This window comes from Oncorhynchus kisutch, unplaced genomic scaffold, assembly GCF_002021735.2.
Source record: "Oncorhynchus kisutch isolate 150728-3 unplaced genomic scaffold, Okis_V2 Okis06b-Okis10b_hom, whole genome shotgun sequence".
Classification (NCBI taxonomy): Eukaryota; Metazoa; Chordata; class Actinopteri; order Salmoniformes; family Salmonidae; genus Oncorhynchus; species Oncorhynchus kisutch.
Window position 1 is genome coordinate 12,171,308 of NW_022261983.1, and position 23,318 is coordinate 12,194,625.

At 47.0% G+C, this 23,318-nt stretch overlaps 1 protein-coding gene across 3 annotated transcripts in view; it reads right to left on the reverse strand.

The window, feature by feature from the left end:
• The window catches only part of LOC116359940 (serine/threonine-protein kinase LMTK1), a 74,016-nt gene that overhangs the window by 4,717 nt on the left and 45,981 nt on the right, over positions 1-23,318 (reverse strand). For 2 of the 3 annotated variants that reach the window (XM_031814055.1, XM_031814056.1), the window contains 11 exons: positions 23,317-23,318; positions 17,210-17,328; positions 16,896-16,983; positions 15,719-15,852; positions 14,325-14,409; positions 13,012-13,133; positions 11,140-11,289; positions 4,338-8,109; positions 3,455-3,619; positions 2,990-3,200; positions 2,055-2,324 (listed from right to left, as the gene is read on the reverse strand). The exon at positions 23,317-23,318 is cut by the window's right edge and continues 78 nt beyond it. In XM_031814055.1, coding sequence (XP_031669915.1) covers positions 2,055-2,324; positions 2,990-3,200; positions 3,455-3,619; positions 4,338-8,109; positions 11,140-11,289; positions 13,012-13,133; positions 14,325-14,409; positions 15,719-15,852; positions 16,896-16,983; positions 17,210-17,328; positions 23,317-23,318 — 5,118 coding nt within the window. Of the gene's footprint in view, positions 1-2,054; positions 2,325-2,989; positions 3,201-3,454; positions 3,620-4,337; positions 8,110-11,139; positions 11,290-13,011; positions 13,134-14,324; positions 14,410-15,718; positions 15,853-16,607; positions 16,673-16,895; positions 16,984-17,209; positions 17,329-23,316 lie in introns of those variants that run through there. The other variant, XM_031814057.1, reaches the window with a different exon arrangement.

A 23,318-nucleotide genomic window follows, 5' to 3' on the forward strand; every position in this document is an offset into this window, starting at 1 on the left:
TCACAACACTGAGCCCAGGCTAGCTATACTGACCTGGTAACATAGTGTCCTGTTCACAACACTGAGCCCAGGCTAGCTATACTGACCTGGTAACATAGAGTCCTGTTCACAATACTGAGCCCAGGCTAGCTGTACATTGTCGTGTCGACCTAAGCTGTTCTGAGCTGGTAACATAGTGTCCTGTTCACAACACTGAGCCCAGGTTAGCTGTACTGACCTGGTAACATAGTGTCCTGTTCACAACACTGAGCCCAGGCTAGCTGTACTGACCTGGTAACATAGAGTCCTGTTCACAACACTGAGCCCAGGCTAGCTGTACTGAGCCCAGGCTAGCTGTACTGACCTGGTAACATAGTGTCCTGTTCACAACACTGAACCCAGGCTAGCTGTACTGTGCTGCCCTTTCTTTTGACAGTACATTGTCCACTCCAGCAGCTATGGTGTATGCATAACAACACCAGCTCAGTACAGCTAGGCTGGGCTCAGTGTTGTGAACAGGACACTACGTAACCAGCTCAGTACAGCTAGCCTGGGCTCAGTGTTGTGAACAGGACTCTACGTAACCAGCTCAGTACAGCTAGCCTGGGCTCAGTGTTGTGAACAGGACACTACGTAACCAGCTCAGTACAGCTAGCCTGGGCTCAGTATTGTGAACAGGACACTAGTGACTACTACAGTACTACAGTACCAGCGGAGTGTTTAACAAGACACTAGTGACTACTACAGTACTATAGTACCAGGGGAGTGTTTAACAGGACACTAGTGACTACTACAGTACTACAGTACCAGGGGAGTGTTTAACAGGACACTAGTGACTACTACAGTACTACAGTACCAGGGGAGTGTTCAACAGGACACTAGTGACTACTATAGTACCAGGGGTGTGTTCAACAGGACACTAGTGACTACTACAGTACCAGGGGAGTGTTCAACAGGACACTAGTGACTACTACAGTACCAGGGGAGTGTTCAACAGGACACTAGTGACTACTACATTACTATAGTACCAGGGGAGTGTTTAACAGGACACTAGTGACTACTACAGTACTACAGTACCAGGGGAGTGTTCAACAGGACACTAGTGACTACTATAGAACCAGGGGTGTGTTCAACAGGACACTAGTGACTACTACAGTACTACAGTACCAGGGGAGTGTTCAACAGGACACTAGTGACTACTATAGTACCAGGGGAGTGTTCAACAGGACACTAGTGACTACTATAGTACCAGGGGAGTGATCAACAGGACACTAGTGACTACTATAGTACCAGGGGAGTGTTCAACAGGACACTAGTGACTACTACAGTACCAGGGGAGTGTTCAACAGGACACTAGTGACTACTACATTACTATAGTACCAGGGGAGTGTTTAACAGGACACTAGTGACTACTACAGTACTACAGTACCAGGGGAGTGTTCAACAGGACACTAGTGACTACTATAGAACCAGGGGTGTGTTCAACAGGACACTAGTGACTACTACAGTACTACAGTACCAGGGGAGTGTTCAACAGGACACTAGTGACTACTACAGTACCAGGGGAGTGTTCAACAGGACACTAGTGACTACTACAGTACCAGGGGAGTGTTCACCAGGACACTAGTGACTACTACAGTACCAGGGGAGTGTTCAACAGGACACTAGTGACTACTACAGTACCAGGGGTGTGTTCAACAGGACACTAGTGACTACTACAGTACCAGGGGAGTGTTCAACAGGACACTAGTGACACTACAGTACTATAGTACCAGGGGAGTGTTCAACAGGACACTAGTGACTACTACAGTACTACAGTACCAGGGGAGTGTTTAACAGGACACTAGTGACTACTACAGTACCAGGGGAGTGTTCAACAGGACACTAGTGACTACTACAGTACCAGGGGAATGTTCAACAGGACACTAGTGACTACTACAGTACTACAGTACCAGGGGAGTGTTCAACAGGACACTAGTGACTACTACAGTACTACAGTACCAGGGGTGTGTTCAACAGGACACTAGTGACTACTACAGTACTACAGTACCAGGGGAGTGTTCAACAGGACTGACCTCCAGAGTTCATGTCTGGATTGGGGACGTGTGTGATGGAGAAGCGGGAGCGGGACACGCTGAAACGGGAGAACTGTGATGCTGCTGTTACTGCTACCGGCTTGTCCTCGGGAGGCTTGTCCTCGGGAGGCTTGTCCTCGGGAGGCTTGTCCTCGGGAGGCTTGGCAGCAGGGACCGGGATGGGATCGGAGACCGGTGGCTCAGCTGTAGACGGGCTGGACAACGGGCTGGTCATCAATGGGATGTCATCCTCCCACTCAAACCCACCACCTGAATATATATATATATATATATATATATATATATATATATATATATATATATATATATATATACATACATACATACATACATACACACACACACACACACACACACACACACACACACACACACACACACACACACACACACACACACACACACACACACACACACACACACACACACACACACACACACACCACATACCACACACCACACACCACACACCACACACCACACACCACACACACAGAGGAGAGGGGGTTTAGAACTGATACAGTATACCTGACTGTAGCTTGTGGATTCCCTCAGGGATCCATTCTTAACACTCTTGGTCTCTAACTGTTCTTGTATCCCTCAGGGATCCATTCTTAACACTCTTGGTCTCTAACTGTTCTTGTATCCCTCAGGAATCCATTCTTAACACTCTTGGTCTCTAACTGTTCTTGTATCCCTCAGGGATCCATTCTTAACACTCTTGGTCTCTAACTGTTCTTGTATCCCTCAGGGATCCATTCTTAACACTCTTGGTCTCTAACTGTTCTTGTATCCCTCAGGGATCCATTCTTAACACTCTTGGTCTCTAACTGTTCTTGTATCCCTCAGGGATCCATTCTTAACACTCTTGGTCTCTAACTGTTCTTGTAACTGAAAGTATTTTTCACTCTTACCTTCTTCTGACATGTTGCCATCAGAGTCCTCTGAGGCGTGTGGTGCCCTGCCTGGGGGGTGGAGGTGGTGGCCCATGGTGGGGTGGTGGTGGTGGCCCATGGTGGGGTGGGGCTGGAGGTCCGGCTGGGGGTTCTCCCCGCCTGAGGCCTGGCTGTTGGACTCTGCTCCTGGGGGAAACGTGAAATCAGCCAGCTCTCCTGTGGGGCTCTCCTGGAGGCGATAGAGAAATCAGTCAGAAAGTCTCAAATACATCTACCAGCACAGAAAACAATAATTCAACTGGCCCAACTTTAAACACCACTTTTATGTTGTGTGACTGCTTATAAAGGATTTGTGATGCATCTATGCAGTGGTTATAAAGACTATGAATTATCTATAATGCGTGGTGCCTTTTTAAAAATCCAGAATGAAATATTGCCATTGATTGACCATAGTGATGTCACTATGCTTGCAGAGTGACTGACCTGGTCGAACAGGAAGACGGTGACGTCATCAAAGAAGGACACGGCTTTCTTCTTCCTGTCCAGCTCGTCACAGAAGGACTGTGTGAGGAGCTTAGGCATCTTGAGGAGGCTGCGGAGGTTTCTGGCCCCACTACTATCGCTCACCACCACCGGCACCCCCATCACCTAGTCAAGTCAAGTGAGTCAGTCACAACACACTTCACATCAGTGTGTCTTAATCCTGGTCCTGGGAACCCAAAGTGGAGCACATTGTAGTTTTTAACCCCAGCATTAACACACCTGATTCCACTATTCATGATGAGTTGATTAGTTGAATTAACTGTGTTAGTACTTGGCCAGAAACACATAATGTTCCTCAGGTTTGGGAAACACTGCTTTACATGATGAAAGCTCCAATCTACAGCGGAGAAACGTCCACCTCCATTTCACAGGAGGCTGCTGAGGGGAGGCTCATAGTAATGTCTGAAACGGAGCAAATGGAATGGAATCATGTGTTTGATGTATTTGATACTATTCCACTTATTTCGCAGCAGCCATTACCACGAGCCTGTCCTCCCAAATGAAGGTGACACCAGACTCCTGTGGTCGGGTTGTGATACTACAACAAAAATACATGACTTCAAACAATAAACTGTGTTTTTTTCCTCTCTGACATCATTGCACATCATTGCATGTCAGATAGAACAGCAGAGTATTTACTACCATTCTGTTTTAACACCACACTGGATGCTCATTTCCACCGAGCTAAAATGATAATGGGTGACCAGTGACCAGTGACCAGTGACCAGTGGCGCTGCTGCTCCTATTGCGGATCTCAGGTTTAAAATAGAATAACACCATGTAGGAAAATGGGGAACGTGAATATAACCAATATATAACCAACCTCCCCCTCACTTTCCTCCTCGCTCAGCTCCTCCTGCAGGTTGTAGCTCCGCAGCTCCTCCTCTGACTCGCTGTCGTCTGACTCCTCCCCCTCGGTTAGAGGAGCTCGCCTCTCCACCTCCCGACACAGCTCCTGGAGTGAGGGGGAGCAGGAGAGGAGCGATGGAGATGAGGTGAGTAGGCCAACAGGACCGTTCTGGTGTCTGCTGTAGCCAGCCTTCTCCTCCTCCTCTTCGTTCTCCTCCTCTAACTCCTCATACTCCTCCTCTTCTCCTCCTCTCTCTCCATTCTCTCCATCCTCGTCGACCTGATTAAACTCTGGCATGTCCTCCTCAGTCGATCCCTGCTCTCCCTCCCCATCCTCCTCCTTCTCTTTCATCACCTCCTCTCTATAGTCTATGGTAGAGTCGGAGCCCAGGGACTGGATGGGGGAGTAGTCATCCTCTGAGGCCCTGTGATGGTTCTCCTGGTCAGAGTGTCTGGCTGAAGCCTCCTGCACTGTGGAGGAACCCTCAGACACCATGGTGGAGCTGCACCCAGATGCCGGCTCCTCGCCGCTGTGCTCAGACTCCAGGCCTACAGCATCGTCAGGGGCGGACTCTTTGGCCAGACAGCCCCCCATCTGAGGGGGGAAGGGGGCCAGCATGGAGAGGCGCGGGCCGGGGGCCGAGGAGGGAGAGGAACCTGTGGTAGTGTCAAACACCACCACTCCATTTGTATTTGTATTTGTGTTTGTGTTTCCTGTCAGGTCTGTCAGGTCACGGTAACCGTCCTCTCTCCCCGTCTGTGGTTGGAGTTCATCTCTCCTCGCCGACCGTATCCTCTGTTTCGAGGCTGTGTGCCCCACAAAGTCCTTCTTATCTCCTGGACTGGAGAAGAAGTTACTCCCTTCATCCTGGGGACTCCTCTCGTTCTCCGCGTCGTAGTCAGAGAAGTAGGCAGAGTCCACGAATGGATTCTTGTCACTTAGTCCCTTTAGCTGCAGCTCAGTGCAGCCAGAGGAGGAAGAGGTACACAAAGTGACCCCAACCCCATCACCCAGGTCCACCTGCTGAAGGACCATCTGTTCCGACCTCGGCCCCAGGCTAACCCCACCGCGGGCCAGGTGGCTCCCACCGAGGACTGGGTGTTGTTGCTGGTTTCCTTCACAGTCCAATAGGAAGTCCCCATTCCCACCTCCCTCCTTTAGGATGAACTCTGGGCTTTCATTGTTCTCTGTGTCGTAGCCACTGTCCAGGGACTTGGGGAGGAGAGATGAGGAGGTGAAAGAAGAGGAGGTGAAAGAGGAGGAGAGGGAGGAGGAGGGATGGAGAAAGACGTCATCAAGGCTGAAGGCCTCACAGGGGCTGGCGGTGGTAACCGACAATGACAGCGACAGCATGTCCAGGGTGTCCACGGAGTCGGGGGTTCCCACCGGGTTCTGCAGGGAGCGTCCGTGGGGGTGGTGGGCGGGGCTTAGATCGTCTCCGACCTCGTCGGCATAGTCCAGGGAGTAGTCGGCCAAAATTCCAGAAGTGATATCCGTTATGTCATCGTCCTCATCGTCGTAGCTACAGTTGCTGATGTCCACTAGGCTGATGCTGGAATGACCGGCCATCTCCAACCCACTGTCCAGCCCTCTGCTAGCCTCAAACAAGGACCCGACCGGCTCCAGCAGTACCCCTTCAGGGTGGGCCAACCCCATCCCCAGTCTCCTCTCCCCCACACCACCAGACATCACCTCCACTGGACCTCTGTCTTTAACATGTGAAGGTATCTCCCAGACATTACCCCCCTGCTTCTCTGTCAGGACTGCCTTAGTGCTGAGGCCTGTGCGAGTGTCAAGCTCCATGTATGTGGATGGAGATTGGATACAGCCTGGTTCTGGGATCATCTTGGGATGGGAGAATGGCCTCTCTCCTGTAATCAGAGATGGGTTTTTACTGTGTCCCTCTACAGACACCGTAGTTGTAGTTTTGGTGGTGGGGACGCCGTCCTTTACACCACCTTTGAGGTTAACACACTTGACAGCAACAGAAGAGCTGGAGAGAGAGTCAACAGCAACACCTCTGAGATGATCTAGGGTAGAGTGGTCTGAGAGACACACAGGTTTATCTCTAGCTCCGTGACACAGGTGACTATATGTAGTAGCACTACTGCCCTCATTGGGTCTGCTAGAGGAAGAGAAGACAGTGCTCTCTCTCCCTGTGGCCTCCATATAGCTGAAGGCTCTGGAGCTGTGCTGCTGGCACATGTTGCTACTGTTACACAAGCCTGTTACATTAGAGGAGTGTGTCGTGGTGTTGGTGTAATGGAGGTCCAGATAGCTGTCCTGTGATTGGCCCGTCTGCCTAAGGTCAAAAGTCATGCTGTTGTTATTGGCCGAGTGGTTGGAGGTCCAGTTGGTGGCTTCTCTCTCAGAGAAGAGATCACCATCGTCGATGTCCCCAGTGTCACTTTCTCCTCTCCTCCTGCCCCCCACCAAAAGTCCCCCGTCCCCTGTCTCCACGTCGATGCTAATATGTTTAGCCATGGGTAGAGTCTTTCTGAGGGGACCCATCATGTCATAGTAGCCTTCACTAACCGTCCTTCTGGCTGTGGTGGAGAAGCCTTGGCTAGCCTCGAGGTAGGGGTCACAGTGTCCCAGACTAGGGCTACTCAGGCACTGGGAGTGGGAGGACCCCACCCCCAGAGGGGTTTCCAGCCTCCCCATTGGATGATGCAGGTTCAGCTGGGACATTATGGGTGTGTCCTCTGGTGATTGGCAACACGTCTCTCGAATGGGCGACTGTTCACAGTAGAAAGCCTGTCTCTGATTGGGTGAGAAGTACTGGTGGGACCGCCCCAGCTCCACGGGACTGGCTGTGCTGGCTGTCTGTCTCAGGAGAGGCTCCATGGTCAGGGACAAGGCCGGGCTATTGTCAGAGTCATGGGTACTGTGTTTACCCCCACTGCTATCGCCTGCTGCTGCTGACCAGTAGGCACTGGGCTGGGACTGGGACTGGGACTGGGGCTGTGGGGTTCTGCTCCCTGAGGAGAGGCTGCCATCCTCAGCCTCCAACCCAGGGCTGTAGTCAACCACACTATCATCCAGGTTGATATTACACTCCACCGGCTCCTCAATACGGATGTAGTACTCACTGCCGACCGAAGGGCTGTGAGCGCTCAACACCGGCACCACCCCTACCCCCGACCCTGACCCCGATCCGGAGTGGTCGGACTCGTAGTAGGATGGGGAGACCCCCAGAACAAGCCCTCCATCCCCTCCGTCCCCTTTACAGCTGCCCGAGGTGGAGGTGTTCCCGACGGGGTAGTATACGTCCTGGTAGTGAGGGTTGCCCTGGCCCAGAGGCCCGCTGGTGGATGAGGAACAGTATGGCTGCTCGGCTCTCGCCTGCTCCCACTTGTACTCAAAGTTGAGCCCACCATAGCTGGTCTCTGTCACGGTTAGGATGTCGTCACCGCTGTCTGAGTGGAAGCTGTCGTGGGAGAAGTGTTCTAGGAGGGGGAAGGAGTTGCGGGAGGTGGAGGCCGGCTCCAACTCCACGTCCCCAGGGATAGATGGTCGGGCTGGGGCAGGGACAGTAGTCTGGGCTAGTGGTGGAGGGGCTGGGGCGGTGTGGCTGTGGGTGGTGCTGCCAGTCAGGTTGGGTCTCAGGGAGTTCCAGCGCTGTTCAAAGTCCTCCTGGACTCCACTGGCCCCCTTGGCACACAGGTAGGTGAGGAGGAGGTGTACCTCCTCACTGTTGGGTCTCTGCTCTGGCTGCAGCCAGCAGAACTGCATCACTTCATACCTGGGGGGGGGGGACAGAGAGAGGAGGGATGTGGGGAGAGAGAGAGGGAGGAGGGGTGAGGGGGGAGCGACAGAGCGGGAGAGAGGGAGGGAGGAGGGGGGGAGTGACAGAGAAGGAGGGAAGGAGGGAGAGAAAGAGGGAGAAAGGGAGGGCCAGAGGGAGGGGGAGACAGACAGAGGAAGGGAGCAACAGGCAAAGGTAGGGAGGGAGGCAGATAGAGACAGAGGGAGCGACAGCGGAGGGAGGGAGCAACAGACAGAGGGAGAGAGAGAGAGGGAGAGTGGGAGTGAGCGACAGAAGGAGGGAGGGAGGGAGGGAGGGAGGGAGGGAGGGAGGGAGGGAGGGAGGGAGGGAGGGAGGGAGGGAGGGAGGGAGGGAGGGAGGGAGGGAGGGAGGGAGGGAGGGAGGGAGGGAGGGAGGAAAGAGAGTGGGAGGGAGCGACAGACAGAGGGAGGGACAGACAGACAGACAGACAGACAGACAGACAGACAGACAGACAGACAGACAGACAGACAGACAGACAGACAGACAGACAGACAGACAGACAGACAGACAGACAGAGGGAGGGAGAGACAGGCGGAGGGAGGGAGCGACAGACAGACAGAGGGAGGGAGGGAGGTAGATAGAGAGACAGAGGGAGCGATAGCGGAGGGAGGGAGGGAGCAACAGACGGAGGGAGGGAGGGAGGGAGGGAGGGAGGGAGGGAGGGAGGGAGGGAGGGAGGGAGGGAGGGAGGGAGGGAGGGAGGGAGGGAGGGAGGGAGGGAGGGAGAAGTGTTACTCTGTAATTCTGGAGGTTCATCAATAGTCCATTTATTATGAAAAATTGCTTTATCACACTGAAATGAGGCAGCTACCATGGAATTGATTTAGAAAACAGCAATATGATGAGGAAGTCCTTCGTCAGCTGTTTCTGGCCGCCAGTCTTACAATCTGACGAGAATATATACAAGCCAGGGACAGAAACTGTGATTGGAAAGATTGGTCAGCATATAGGAAGGTGTCTGTGTGTGTCAGCGTTAAATACGCAGGTGGTTTTAAATGAGTAACATGCTTGATAAAAGGATCACTATTTGCCAGACATCCAGAGAAAGATGAATACATACAGTGGGGAGAACAAGTATTTGATACACTGACATTTTGCAGGTTTTCCTACTTACAAAGCATGTAGAGGTCTGTAATTTTTATCATAGGAACACTTCAACTGTGAGAGACGGAATCTAAAACAAAAATCCAGAAAGTCACATTGCATGATTTTTAAGTAATTCATTTGCATTTTATTGCATGACATAAGTATTTGATTACCTACCAACCAGTATGAATTCCAGCTCTCACAGACCTGTTAATTTTTCTTTAAGAAGCCCTCCTGTTCTCCACTCATTACCTGTATTAACTGCACCTGTTTGAACTCGATACCTGTATAAAAGACACCTGTCCACACACTCAATCAAACAGACTCCAACCTCTCCATAATGGCCAAGACCAGGGAGCTGTGTAAGGACATCAGGGATAAAATTGTAGACCTGCACAAGGCTGGGATGGGCAACAGGACAATAGGCAAGCAGCTTGGTGAGAAGACAACAACTGTGGGCGCAATTATTCGAAAACGGAAGAAGTTCAAGATGACGGTCAATCACCCTCAGTCTGGGGCTCCATGCAAGATCTCACCTCGTGGGGCATCAATGATCATGAGGAAGGTGAGGGATCATCCCAGAACTACACAGCAGGACCTGGTCAATGACCTTAAGAGAGCTGGGACCACAGTCTCAAAGAAAACCATTAGTAACACACTACGCCGTCATAGATTAAAATCCTGCATCGCACGCAAGGTCCCCGTGCTCAAGCCAGCGCATGTCCAGGCCCGTCTGAAGTTTGCCAATGACCATCTGGATGATCCAGAGGAGGAATGGGAGAAGGTCATGTGGTCTGATGAGACAAAAATAGAGCTTTTTGATCTAAACTCCACTCGCCGTGTTTGGGGGAAGAAGAAGGATGAGTACAACCCCAAGAACACCATCCCAACCATGAAGCATGGAGGAGGAAACATCATTATTTGGGGATGCTTTTCTGCAAAGGGGACAAGACTACTGCACCGTATTGAGGGGAGGATGGATGGGGCCATGTCTCGCGAGATCTTGGCCAACAACCTCCTTCCCTCAGTAAGAGCATTGAAGATGGGTCGTGGCTGAGTCTTCCAGCATGACAACGACCCGAAACACACAGCCAGGGCAACTAAGGAGTGGCTCCGTAAGAAGCATCTCAAGGTCCTGGAGTGGCCTAGCCAGTCCCCAGACCTGAACCCAATAGAAAATCTTTGGAGGGAGCTGAAAGTCCGTATTGCCCAGCGACAGCCCCGAAACATGAAGGATCTGGAGAAGGTCTGTATGGAGGAGTGGGCCAAAATCCCTGCTGCAGTGTATGCAAACCTGGTCAAGAACTACAGGAAACATATGATCTCTGTTATTGCAAACAAAGGTTTCTGTACCAAATATTAAGTTCTGCTTTTCTGATGTATCAAATACTTATGTCATGCAATAAAATGCAAATTAATTACTTAAAAATCACTGTGATTTTCTGGATTTTTGTTTTAGATTCCGTCTCTCACAGTTGAAGTGTACCTATGATAACAGACCTCTACATGCTTTGTAAGTAGGAAAACCTGCAAAATCGGCAGTGTATCAATTACTTGTTCTCCCCACTGTAGGTGTTGTGTACTGTATGTGTGAGATGCCAGAAATATGTATTATATGGTGCTGACCAAATGAGAGGCTCATAGCCAGGTTAATAAGGTATTGATTACAACCCATGTCACGAGAAGAAGACTAATGGTTGGTTCGTGCGCCAGAATAAAAGGCATTGATTGGTTGATATGAGGATAGGGAGTACTAATGATTGGTTACAGACCAAAGGATTGTGGTGTATCCTGTGTAGGCGCCCGTGTGCGCATTAGTGCATTTATGCATTTGTGTATGTATGTGTGCATGCGCGTGTGTGTTTGTGTGTGTGTGTGTATCTGTGTGTGTGTACTCACCAGCGCTCAGCCAGGGGTACTTTGAGCCGGGGCCTGGTTAGTTTGAGCTGCTGTTCCTTCACAGTGTAGGTCAGGACCTGTCTGTCAGTGTAGTGTCTGTACGGCTGGTTCCCCAACTCAAACAACTCCCAGATAGTCACTCCCAGAGACCTAGAACAGAGACAAACCCATGAAGTAACGTCTTCAGTTAGTCACTCCCAGACCTAGAACAGAGACAAACCCATGAAGTAACATCTTCAGATAGTCACTCCCAGACCTAGAACAGAGACAAACCCATGAAGTAACATCTTCAGATAGTCACTCCCAGAGACCTAGAACAGAGACAAACCATGAAGTAACGTCTTCAGATAGTCACTCCCAGAGACCTAGAACAGAGACAAACCCATGAAGTAACGTCTTCAGATAGTCACTCCCAGAGACCTAGAACAGAGACAAACCATGAAGTAACATCTTCAGATAGTCACTCCCAGAGACCTAGAACAGAGACAAACCCATGAAGTAACGTCTTCAGATAGTCATTCCCAGAGACCTAGAACAGAGACAAACCATGAAGTAACATCTTCAGATAGTCACTCCCAGAGACCTAGAACAGAGACAAACCCATGAAGTAACATCTTCAGATAGTCACTCCCAGACCTAGAACAGAGACAAACCCATGAAGTAACATCTTCAGATAGTCACTCCCAGACCTAGAACAGAGACAAACCCATGAAGTAACATCTTCAGATAGTCATTCCCAGAGACCTAGAACAGAGACAAACCATGAAGTAACATCTTCAGATAGTCACTCCCAGACCTAGAACAGAGACAAACCCATGAAGTAACATCTTCAGATAGTCACTCCCAGACCTAGAACAGAGACAAACCCATGAAGTAACATCTTCAGATAGTCACTCCCAGAGACCTAGAACAGAGACAAACCATGAAGTAACATCTTCAGATAGTCATTCCCAGAGACCTAGAACAGAGACAAACCATGAAGTAACATCTTCAGATAGTCACTCCCAGACCTAGAACAGAGACAAACCCATGAAGTAACATCTTCAGATAGTCATTCCCAGAGACCTAGAACAGAGACAAACCCATGAAGTAACATCTTCAGATAGTCACTCCCAGAGACCTAGAACAGAGACAAACCATGAAGTAACATCTTCAGATAGTCACTCCCAGAGACCTAGAACAGAGACAAACCATGAAGTAACATCTTCAGATAGTCACTCCCAGACCTAGAACAGAGACAAACCCATGAAGTAACGTCTTCAGATAGTCATTCCCAGACCTAGAACAGAGACAAACCCATGAAGTAACGTCTTCAGATAGTCACTCCCAGACCTAGAACAGAGACAAACCCATGAAGTAACGTCTTCAGATAGTCATTCCCAGACCTAGAACAGAGACAAACCCATGAAGTAACATCTTCAGATAGTCACTCCCAGAGACCTAGAACAGAGACAAACCCATGAAGTAACGTCTTCAGATAGTCACTCCCAGAGACCTAGAACAGAGCCTTTATTTAGTCCCAGTGTGTTTGTGCTGTCATGACAACTCCTCGTCACTCATTGTCATGTCACATCTGGATTGACAATGAGCTATCGAGTTGGAAAGAGCACAAACTGATCTGGGACCAGGCTAGGTTTGGTTGAAGAGTTGTATCAATAACACCATAAGTCAAATCTGGGACCAGGCTAGCTGTGGTTGAAGAGTTGTATCAATAACACCATAAGTCAAATCTGGGATCAGGCTAGGTTTGGTTGAAGAGCTGTGTCGTTGACCTTAACAATAACACCGTAAGGGCTGAGTCAACCATAGTGTATGGTGCTGACACCATTCATTCCTACACCCTTGAACCCCTGACCCCTCCCCCCTGCTCACCAGACGTTGCTGTCCTTAGTCTGGTCCACCACTAGTAGGTTACCATGCACCTCGTCTATGAGCTCTGGGGCGATCCAACGCAGCGGCACCCAGATCTGGTCTGGAGTCACAAAGTAGTCATCCTACAGAGTAGAATACAGCAGAATCATTAGATGGAAATACTACTTTATCGTCTGTCTGTTACAATGGAAACTATTCTTCTGTCCCACCCCCTATTCAGTATGTAGAAATATACATCATACAATATAACCAAGACTGGTTTATTACTGTAGATTCACCAAGACTGGTTTATTACTGTATATTCACCAAGACTGGTTTATTACTGTATATTCACCAAGACTGGTTTATTACTGTAGACTCATCAAGACTGGTTAATTACTGTAGACTCACCAAGACTGGTTTATTACTGTAGACTCACCAAGACTGGTTTATTACTGTATATTCACCAAGACTGGTTTATTACTGTATATTCACCAAGACTGGTTTATTACTGTATATTCACCAAGACTGGTTTATTACTGTATATTTACCAAGACTGGTTTATTACTGTAGATTCACCAAGACTGGTTTATTACTGTATATTCACCAAGACTGGTTTATTACTGTATATTCACCAAGACTGGTTTATTACTGTAGATTCACCAAGACTGGTTAATTACTGTAGATTCACCAAGACTGGTTTATTACTGTAGACTCACCAAGACTGGTTTATTACTGTAGACTCATCAAGACTGGTTTATTACTGTAGACTCACCAAGACTGGTTTATTACTGTAGACTCACCAAGACTGGTTTATTACTGTATATTCACCAAGACTGGTTTATTACTGTAGATTCACCAAGACTAGTTTATTACTGTAGACTCACCAAGACTGGTTAATTACTGTAGACTCACCAAGACTGGTTAATTACTGTAGATTCACCAAGACTGGTTAATTACTGTAGATTCACCAAGACTGGTTAATTACTGTAGACTCACCAAGACTGGTTAATTACTGTAGATTCACCAAGACTGGTTAATTACTGTAGACTCACCAAGACTGGTTTATTACTGTAGATTCACCAAGACTGGTTTATTACTGTAGACTCACCAAGACTGGTTTATTACTGTAGACTCATCAAGACTGGTTTATTACTGTAGACTCACCAAGACTGGTTTATTACTGTATATTCACCAAGACTGGTTTATTACTGTAGATTCACCAAGACTGGTTTATTACTGTAGACTCACCAAGACTGGTTTATTACTGTAGACTCACCAAGACTGGTTTATTACTGTAGACTCATCAAGACTGGTTAATACTGTAGGCTCACCTTGTATCTGCTGTGTGAGAGGCCATAGTCTCCTATCTTTACTGTCCTCTCTGAGGTCAGAAGGCAGTTCCTTAAGGCCAGGTCACTGTAAAGAGGAGAGGGAGGAACAGTTCACTGCATTGTTACATTATAGCCATTTAGCAGACGCTGTTATCCAGAGAGACTTACAGCAGCATTTAGGGTTAAGTACCTTGCTCAAGGGCACATCGTCAGATTTTTCACCTAGTCTGCTCAGAGATTCAAACCAGCAACCTTTCAGTTACTGGCCCAACGCTCTTAACCGCTAGGCTACCTGCCACCCAGTCACCAGACCAGACTAAACCATATGTAATACTCTGACTGCAGTAATAATCGTATCACAATAAACCATTCAATCATTGTTATTGAATGTATTGTTACCACAGGAAAACACGATGCGTCACAACATTTACCACTCAATAGCATAAAGTACGGGTGTAATTCACTGGTATGACTGCACAAGTAGCTACGTGGATTTCTCATTTTTCTCTGTAGCTATTTCTGACTACTACACAGGCAGCGAGATTTTGTTGATCTTAACTCTACCTATCATCAGCTCCTCAGCACATGATTGGCTGCTACCATGGTAACAAGGAGAGAGGGGTTCCCCCCGGCAACAAAATCACTGATGCTGGAGTTGGTGAGAGTCACTCAGGCAGCACCAGGATGTTGTTACCGGGACAGACCAGCAGGGGAGCCAGAGCAACACAGCTTCAGTCATATCCTAACATATTTCCATATTTTTATTTAACATTTATTTAAACAGGTAAGGTAATTAGGAACAGATTGTACATAATATCCTCAATATCATGTTAATTTGGAGACAGACCAGCTGCACAGTCCCAGTTGTATCTAGGGTGGGATGTGTCAGAGTGAGACCAGATCCTTCAACATCCTCCAGATCATCCCGATTCAGTTCCCTTTATCGGTTTTATGTCCCTACAACATGTATGTTACCGTAAATACAGTGTATATATCATTACTCTTCACTACAACATGTATGTTACCGTAAATACAGTGTATATATCGTTACTCTTCACTACAACATGTATGTTACCGTAAATACAGTGTATATATCATTACTCTTCACTACAACATGTATGTTACCGTAAATACAGCGTATATATCATTACTCTTCACTACAACATGTCAGAAACATATTGCTATGGAATGATTGATATGTTCTAGGACTTTCATTAGGACTCGAGTTCGTAAGGAAGTTGTGTTTGTGCAGGTGTCCACTAACCCACCTGTGAATGAAGTTGTGTTTGTGAAGGTGTCTACTAACCCACCTGTGAATGAAGTTGTGTTTGTGAAGGTGTCTACTAACCCACCTGTGAATGAAGTTGTGTTTGTGAAGGTGTCTACTAACCCACCTGTGAATGAAGTTGTGCTTGTGAAGGTGCAGCAGGCCCGAGGCGATCTCGCACGCCATTCGCTGGAGGGTCAGGGGATCAGGGGTCACGGAGTCAGCCGCCCGACAGCTGCGCAGGTAACTCTTCAGGTCGCCCTGATGACCAGGACAGGAAGTGATGTCATAAAAATGATTTGGCACTCTATATCACCATATTCCCTAGTGCACTATATAGGGAATATGGTCAAAAGTAGTGCAGTAGATGTGAATATAGGATGCCATTTGGGACACACAAACCTATGTTTGTAATGTATGTCTGTACAATAACCCGTCACAACTTGCTCTCATCCACTTCTCCTTCTATGTCTGTTAGCAGTATGGTGGAAACTCTGATCTGTAAGGTGTTAGCAGTATGGTGGGAAACTCTGATCTGTAAGGTGTTAGCAGTATGGTGGAAACTCTGATCTGTAAGGTGTTAGCAGTATGGTGGGAAACTCTGATCTGTAAGGTGTTAGCAGTATGGTGGAAACTCTGATCTGTAAGGTGTTAGCTGTATGGTGGAAACTCTGATCTGTAAGGTGTTAGCAGTATGGTGGAAACTCTGATCTGTAAGGTGTTAGCAGTAAGGTGGAAACTCTGATCCGTAAGGTGTTAGCAGTATGGTGGAAGCTCTGATCTGTAAGGGTGTAATCAATATGGTGGAAGCTCAGACCCTTCTGCAAACCCAGAGGAAAGGGTAGAGAGCAGATTGTCCCTGGCTGTAACAGTACAGTATTCCACCAACAGGGGGAGCAAGTATCCATCTCACCAGAGAACTCCATATAGAAGGTGGTTGTGACCTCTGAGATAGGAGTTAGGGTTTAGGGGGTTAGGGTTTAGGGGGTTAGGGGGCTAGGGGAGGTTTCTCTCACCAGAGGACAGAACTCCATGACCAGTAGATAGGGTGTAACTTCTGAGATAGGGGTTAGGGTTTAGGGGGTTAGGGGGCTAGGGGAGGTTTATCTCACCAGAGGACAGAACTCCATGACCAGTAGATAGTGTGTAACCTCTGAGATAGGGGTTAGGGTTTAGGGGGTTAGGGGGCTAGGGAAGGTTTCTCTCACCAGAGGACAGAACTCCATGACCAGTAGATAGTGTGTAACCTCTGAGATAGGGGTTAGGGTTTAGGGGGTTAGGGGGCTAAGGGAGGTTTCTCTCACCAGAGGACAGAACTCCATGACCAGTAGATAGGGTGTAACCTCTGAGCACTGTGCCAGGCACTGCAGGAGGGCTGGGTTCTGGAGGGCACTGGGGGAAGGGGGAGGTAGAGGAGATGGGTCATAGTTCAACAGTCACCTTTACTGTCATAGTTTATAGTGAACATACAGTCAGAACACATGGAAAGAGGTAGCAGGATAACCATGTATAGGCATTCATTCATTCACCAATTGATTGATTAATTAATTAATTAATTGTACTGGATGCAAAGGGTGGGGTATACAGGGTATGAGATCCATATGGTTGTAGTTCTGACCGGTATGGCTGTGCCTCTTCCAGGAAGTGCATCTGGTCCTGGACACTGGCACTGGCCTTCAGCTCCTTGACTACCACCTGGGTGGTGCTGAGACCTGCATTCACCTCCCCCAAGAGAACCTATACAGGACCCACAGAGACACACACACACACACACACACACACACACACACACACACACACACACATTTACAGTAGTTAACATGGTAAAGACAGGGGGCAACGGAGAGACAGAGAAAGACAGAGAGAGAGATAGAGAGAGACAGAGGGAAACAGATGGAGAGACCGAGAGAAAGACAGAGAGACAGGGAGAGACAGGGGGAGAGACAGAGAGAAAGACAGAGAGAAAGACAGAGAGACAGGGAGAGACAGGGGGAGAGACAGAGAGAAAGACAGAGAGAAAGACAGAGAGACAGGGAGAGACAGGGGGAGAGACAGGGGGAGAGACAGAGAGAAAGACAGAGAGAAAGACAGAGAGAAAGACAGAGGGAGAGACAGAGGGAGAGAAAGAGGGAGAGAAAGAGGGAGAGAAAGAGGGAGAGACAGGGAGAGACAGGGAGAGACAGAGGGAGAGACAGAGGGAGAGACAGAGGTAGAGACAGAGGGAGAGACAGGGAGAGACAGAGGTAGAGACAGAGGTAGAGACAGAGGGAGAGACAGGGAGAGACAGAGGTAGAGACAGAGGTAGAGACAGAGGGAGAGACAGAGGTAGAGACAGAGGGAGAGACAGAGGTAGAGACAGAGAGAAGAGCAAAACATACAGTTCAGCACTAACTAAAAAGCTTTGGAAGCAATGCAGATGGAATGGAATTCAGTGTGACATGTAGATAGTCCCAGCTCTCAGACAGACAAGGCTGTAGGTCAGCTTGTGGCCCTAATAAGATCAACACCACATTACACACACATTCCACACACACTACCTCACAGCACACTTCAATGGTATGTCTCCAATGGCACCCTATCCCCTATATACTGCACTACGTTTGACCAGGGCCCATAAGGCTTTGGCCCAAAGTAGTGCACTATATAGGGAATATGGTGCCATTTGGGATGTTGACAGTAACATGGAGGAAAGCAGGAAGAGAGAGGATATAGGGAAAGACACAGGCTGCTGTTTTGTCCCAATCTTTACCCTTATTCTCGCTAAAGTGTACACTCATTCTCTCACTCACCCTCAGAACATTAGATTGCCATTTTTTGTCATTTAGCAGACGATCTTATCCAGATCGACTTACAGTAACTGGTCCATGTTTAAACAATACAGGACCGGACTGGTATAATACATGGTGAAACCTCCCTCTAGCTGGTCCATGTTTAAACAATACAGGACTGGACTGGTATAATACATGATGAAACCTCCCTCTAGCTGGTCCATGTTTAAACAATACAGGACTGGTATAATACATGATGAAACCTCCCTCTAGCTGGTCCATGTTTAAACAATACAGGACTGGTATAATACATGATGAAACCTCCCTCTAGCTGGTCCATGTTTAAACAATACAGGACTGGACTGGTATAATACATGATGAAACCTCCCTATAGCTGGTCCATGTTTAAACAATACAGGACCGGACTGGTATAATACATGATGAAACCTCCCTCTAACTGGTCCATGTTTAAACAATACAGGACCGGACTGGTATAATACATGATGAAACCTCCCTCTAGCTGGTCCATGTTTAAACAATACAGGACTGGACTGGTATAATACATGATGAAACCTCCCTCTAGCTGGTCCATGTTTAAACAATACAGGACTGGTATAATACATGATGAAACCTCCCTCTAGCTGGTCCATGTTTAAACAATACAGGACTGGCCTGGTATAATACATGATGAAACCTCCCTCTAGCTGGTCCATGTTTAAACAATACAGGACTGGCCTGGTATAATACATGATGAAACCTCCCTCTAGCTGGTCCATGTTTAAACAATACAGGACTGGCCTGGTATAATACATGATGAAACCTCCCTCTAGCTGGTCCATGTTTAAACAATACAGGACTGGTATAATACATGATGAAACCTCCCTCTAGCTGGTCCATGTTTAAACAATACAGGACTGGTATAATACATGATGAAACCTCCCTCTAGCTGGTCCATGTTTAAACAATACAGGACTGGCCTGGTATAATACATGATGAAACCTCCCTCTAGCTGGTCCATGTTTAAACAATACAGGGCTGGCCTGGTATAATACATGATGAAACCTCCCTCTAGCTGGTCCATGTTTAAACAATACAGGACTGGCCTGGTATAATACATGATGAAACCTCCCTCTAGCTGGTCCATGTTTAAACAATACAGGACTGGACTGGTATAATACATGATGAAACCTCCCTCTAGCTGGTCCATGTTTAAACAATACAGGACCGGACTGGTATAATACATGATGAAACCTCCCTATAGCTGGTCCATGTTTAAACAATACAGGACTGGACTGGTATAATACATGATGAAACCTCCCTCTAGCTGGTCCATGTTTAAACAATACAGGACTGGTATAATACATGGTGAAACCTCCCTCTAGCTGGTCCATGTTTAAACAATACAGGACTGGACTGGTATAATACATGATGAAACCTCCCTATAGCTGGTCCATGTTTAAACAATACAGGACTGGACTGGTATAATACATGGTGAAACCTCCCTCTAGCTGGTCCATGTTTAAACAATACAGGACTGGTATAATACATGATGAAACCTCCCTATAGCTGGTCCATGTTTAAACAATACAGGACTGGACTGGTATAATACATGATGAAACCTCCCTCTAGCTGGTCCATGTTTAAACAATACAGGACTGGTATAATACATGATGAAACCTCCCTCTAGCTGGTCCATGTTTAAACAATACAGGACTGGACTGGTATAATACATGATGAAACCTCCCTCTAGCTGGTCCATGTTTAAACAATACAGGACTGGACTGGTATAATACATGATGAAACCTCCCTCTAGCTGGTCCATGTTTAAACAATACAGGACCGGACTGGTATAATACATGATGAAACCTCCCTCTAGCTGGTCCATGTTTAAACAATACAGGACTGGACTGGTATAATACATGATGAAACCTCCCTCTAGCTGGTCCATGTTTAAACAATACAGGACTGGTATAATACATGATGAAACCTCCCTCTAGCTGGTCCATGTTTAAACAATACAGGACTGGTATAATACATGGTGAAACCTCCCTCTAGCTGGTCCATGTTTAAACAATACAGGACTGGTATAATACATGATGAAACCTCCCTCTAGCTGGTCCATGTTTAAACAATACAGGACTGGCCTGGTATAATACATGATGAAACCTCCCTCTAGCTGGTCCATGTTTAAACAATACAGGACTGGTATAATACATGATGAAACCTCCCTCTAGCTGGTCCATGTTTAAACAATACAGGACTGGTATAATACATGATGAAACCTCCCTCTAGCTGGTCCATGTTTAAACAATACAGGGCTGGACTGGTATAATACATGATGAAACCTCCCTCTAGCTGGTCCATGTTTAAACAATACAGGACTGGACTGGTATAATACATGATGAAACCTCCCTATAGCTGGTCCATGTTTAAACAATACAGGACTGGCCTGGTATAATACATGATGAAACCTCCCTATAGCTGGTCCATGTTCAAACAATACAGGACTGGACTGGTATAATACATGATGAAACCTCCCTCTAGCTGGTCCATGTTTAAACAATACAGGACTGGTATAATACATGGTGAAACCTCCCTCTAGCTGGTCCATGTTTAAACAATACAGGACTGGACTGGTATAATACATGGTGAAACCTCCCTCTAGCTGGTCCATGTTTAAACAATACAGGACTGGTATAATACATGATGAAACCTCCCTCTAGCTGGTCCATGTTTAAACAATACAGGACTGGCCTGGTATAATACATGATGAAACCTCCCTCTAGCTGGTCCATGTTTAAACAATACAGGACTGGTATAATACATGATGAAACCTCCCTCTAGCTGGTCCATGTTTAAACAATACAGGACTGGTATAATACATGGTGAAACCTCCCTCTAGCTGGTCCATGTTTAAACAATACAGGACTGGCCTGGTATAATACATGATGAAACCTCCCTCTAGCTGGTCCATGTTTAAACAATACAGGACTGGTATAATACATGATGAAACCTCCCTCTAGCTGGTCCATGTTTAAACAATACAGGACTGGTATAATACATGATGAAACCTCCCTCTAGCTGGTCCATGTTTAAACAATACAGGACCGGACTGGTATAATACATGATGAAACCTCCCTCTAACTGGTCCATGTTTAAACAATACAGGACCGGACTGGTATAATACATGATGAAACCTCCCTCTAGCTGGTCCATGTTTAAACAATACAGGACTGGACTGGTATAATACATGATGAAACCTCCCTCTAGCTGGTCCATGTTTAAACAATACAGGACTGGTATAATACATGATGAAACCTCCCTCTAGCTGGTCCATGTTTAAACAATACAGGACTGGCCTGGTATAATACATGATGAAACCTCCCTCTAGCTGGTCCATGTTTAAACAATACAGGACTGGCCTGGTATAATACATGGTGAAACCTCCCTCTAGCTGGTCCATGTTTAAACAATACAGGACCGGACTGGTATAATACATGATGAAACCTCCCTCTAGCTGGTCCATGTTTAAACAATACAGGACTGGCCTGGTATAATACATGATGAAACCTCCCTCTAGCTGGTCCATGTTTAAACAATACAGGACTGGTATAATACATGATGAAACCTCCCTCTAGCTGGTCCATGTTTAAACAATACAGGACTGGTATAATACATGGTGAAACCTCCCTCTAGCTGGTCCATGTTTAAACAATACAGGACTGGCCTGGTATAATACATGATGAAACCTCCCTCTAGCTGGTCCATGTTTAAACAATACAGGACTGGTATAATACATGATGAAACCTCCCTCTAGCTGGTCCATGTTTAAACAATACAGGACTGGACTGGTATAATACATGATGAAACCTCCCTCTAGCTGGTCCATGTTTAAACAATACAGGACCGGACTGGTATAATACATGATGAAACCTCCCTCTAACTGGTCCATGTTTAAACAATACAGGACCGGACTGGTATAATACATGATGAAACCTCCCTCTAGCTGGTCCATGTTTAAACAATACAGGACTGGACTGGTATAATACATGATGAAACCTCCCTCTAGCTGGTCCATGTTTAAACAATACAGGACTGGTATAATACATGATGAAACCTCCCTCTAGCTGGTCCATGTTTAAACAATACAGGACTGGCCTGGTATAATACATGATGAAACCTCCCTCTAGCTGGTCCATGTTTAAACAATAAAGGACCGGACTGGTATAATACATGATGAAACCTCCCTCTAGCTGGTCCATGTTTAAACAATACAGGACTGGTATAATACATGATGAAACCTCCCTCTAGCTGGTCCATGTTTAAACAATACAGGACCGGACTGGTATAATACATGATGAAACCTCCCTCTAGCTGGTCCATGTTTAAACAATACAGGACTGGTATAATACATGATGAAACCTCCCTCTAGCTGGTCCATGTTTAAACAATACAGGACTGGTATAATACATGATGAAACCTCCCTCTAGCTGGTCCATGTTTAAACAATACAGGACTGGTATAATACATGATGAAACCTCCCTCTAGCTGGTCCATGTTTAAACAATACAGGACTGGCCTGGTATAATACATGATGAAACCTCCCTCTAGCTGGTCCATGTTTAAACAATACAGGACTGGTATAATACATGATGAAACCTCCCTCTAGCTGGTCCATGTTTAAACAATACAGGACTGGCCTGGTATAATACATGGTGAAACCTCCCTCTAGCTGGTCCATGTTTAAACAATACAGGACTGGTATAATACATGATGAAACCTCCCTCTAGCTGGTCCATGTTTAAACAATGACTGTACTGTACATCCATGAGGGGAAGTGAGCTTGTGCATAATTCAGGAACAAGGGTAGCGAATCAGAACCCAGCTACAGACTTTGGGAGGAGTGGTTTCTGTGTCGTTAGTATGTGCTAAGAAAATAATCCGGGGTGCAGCTCACCT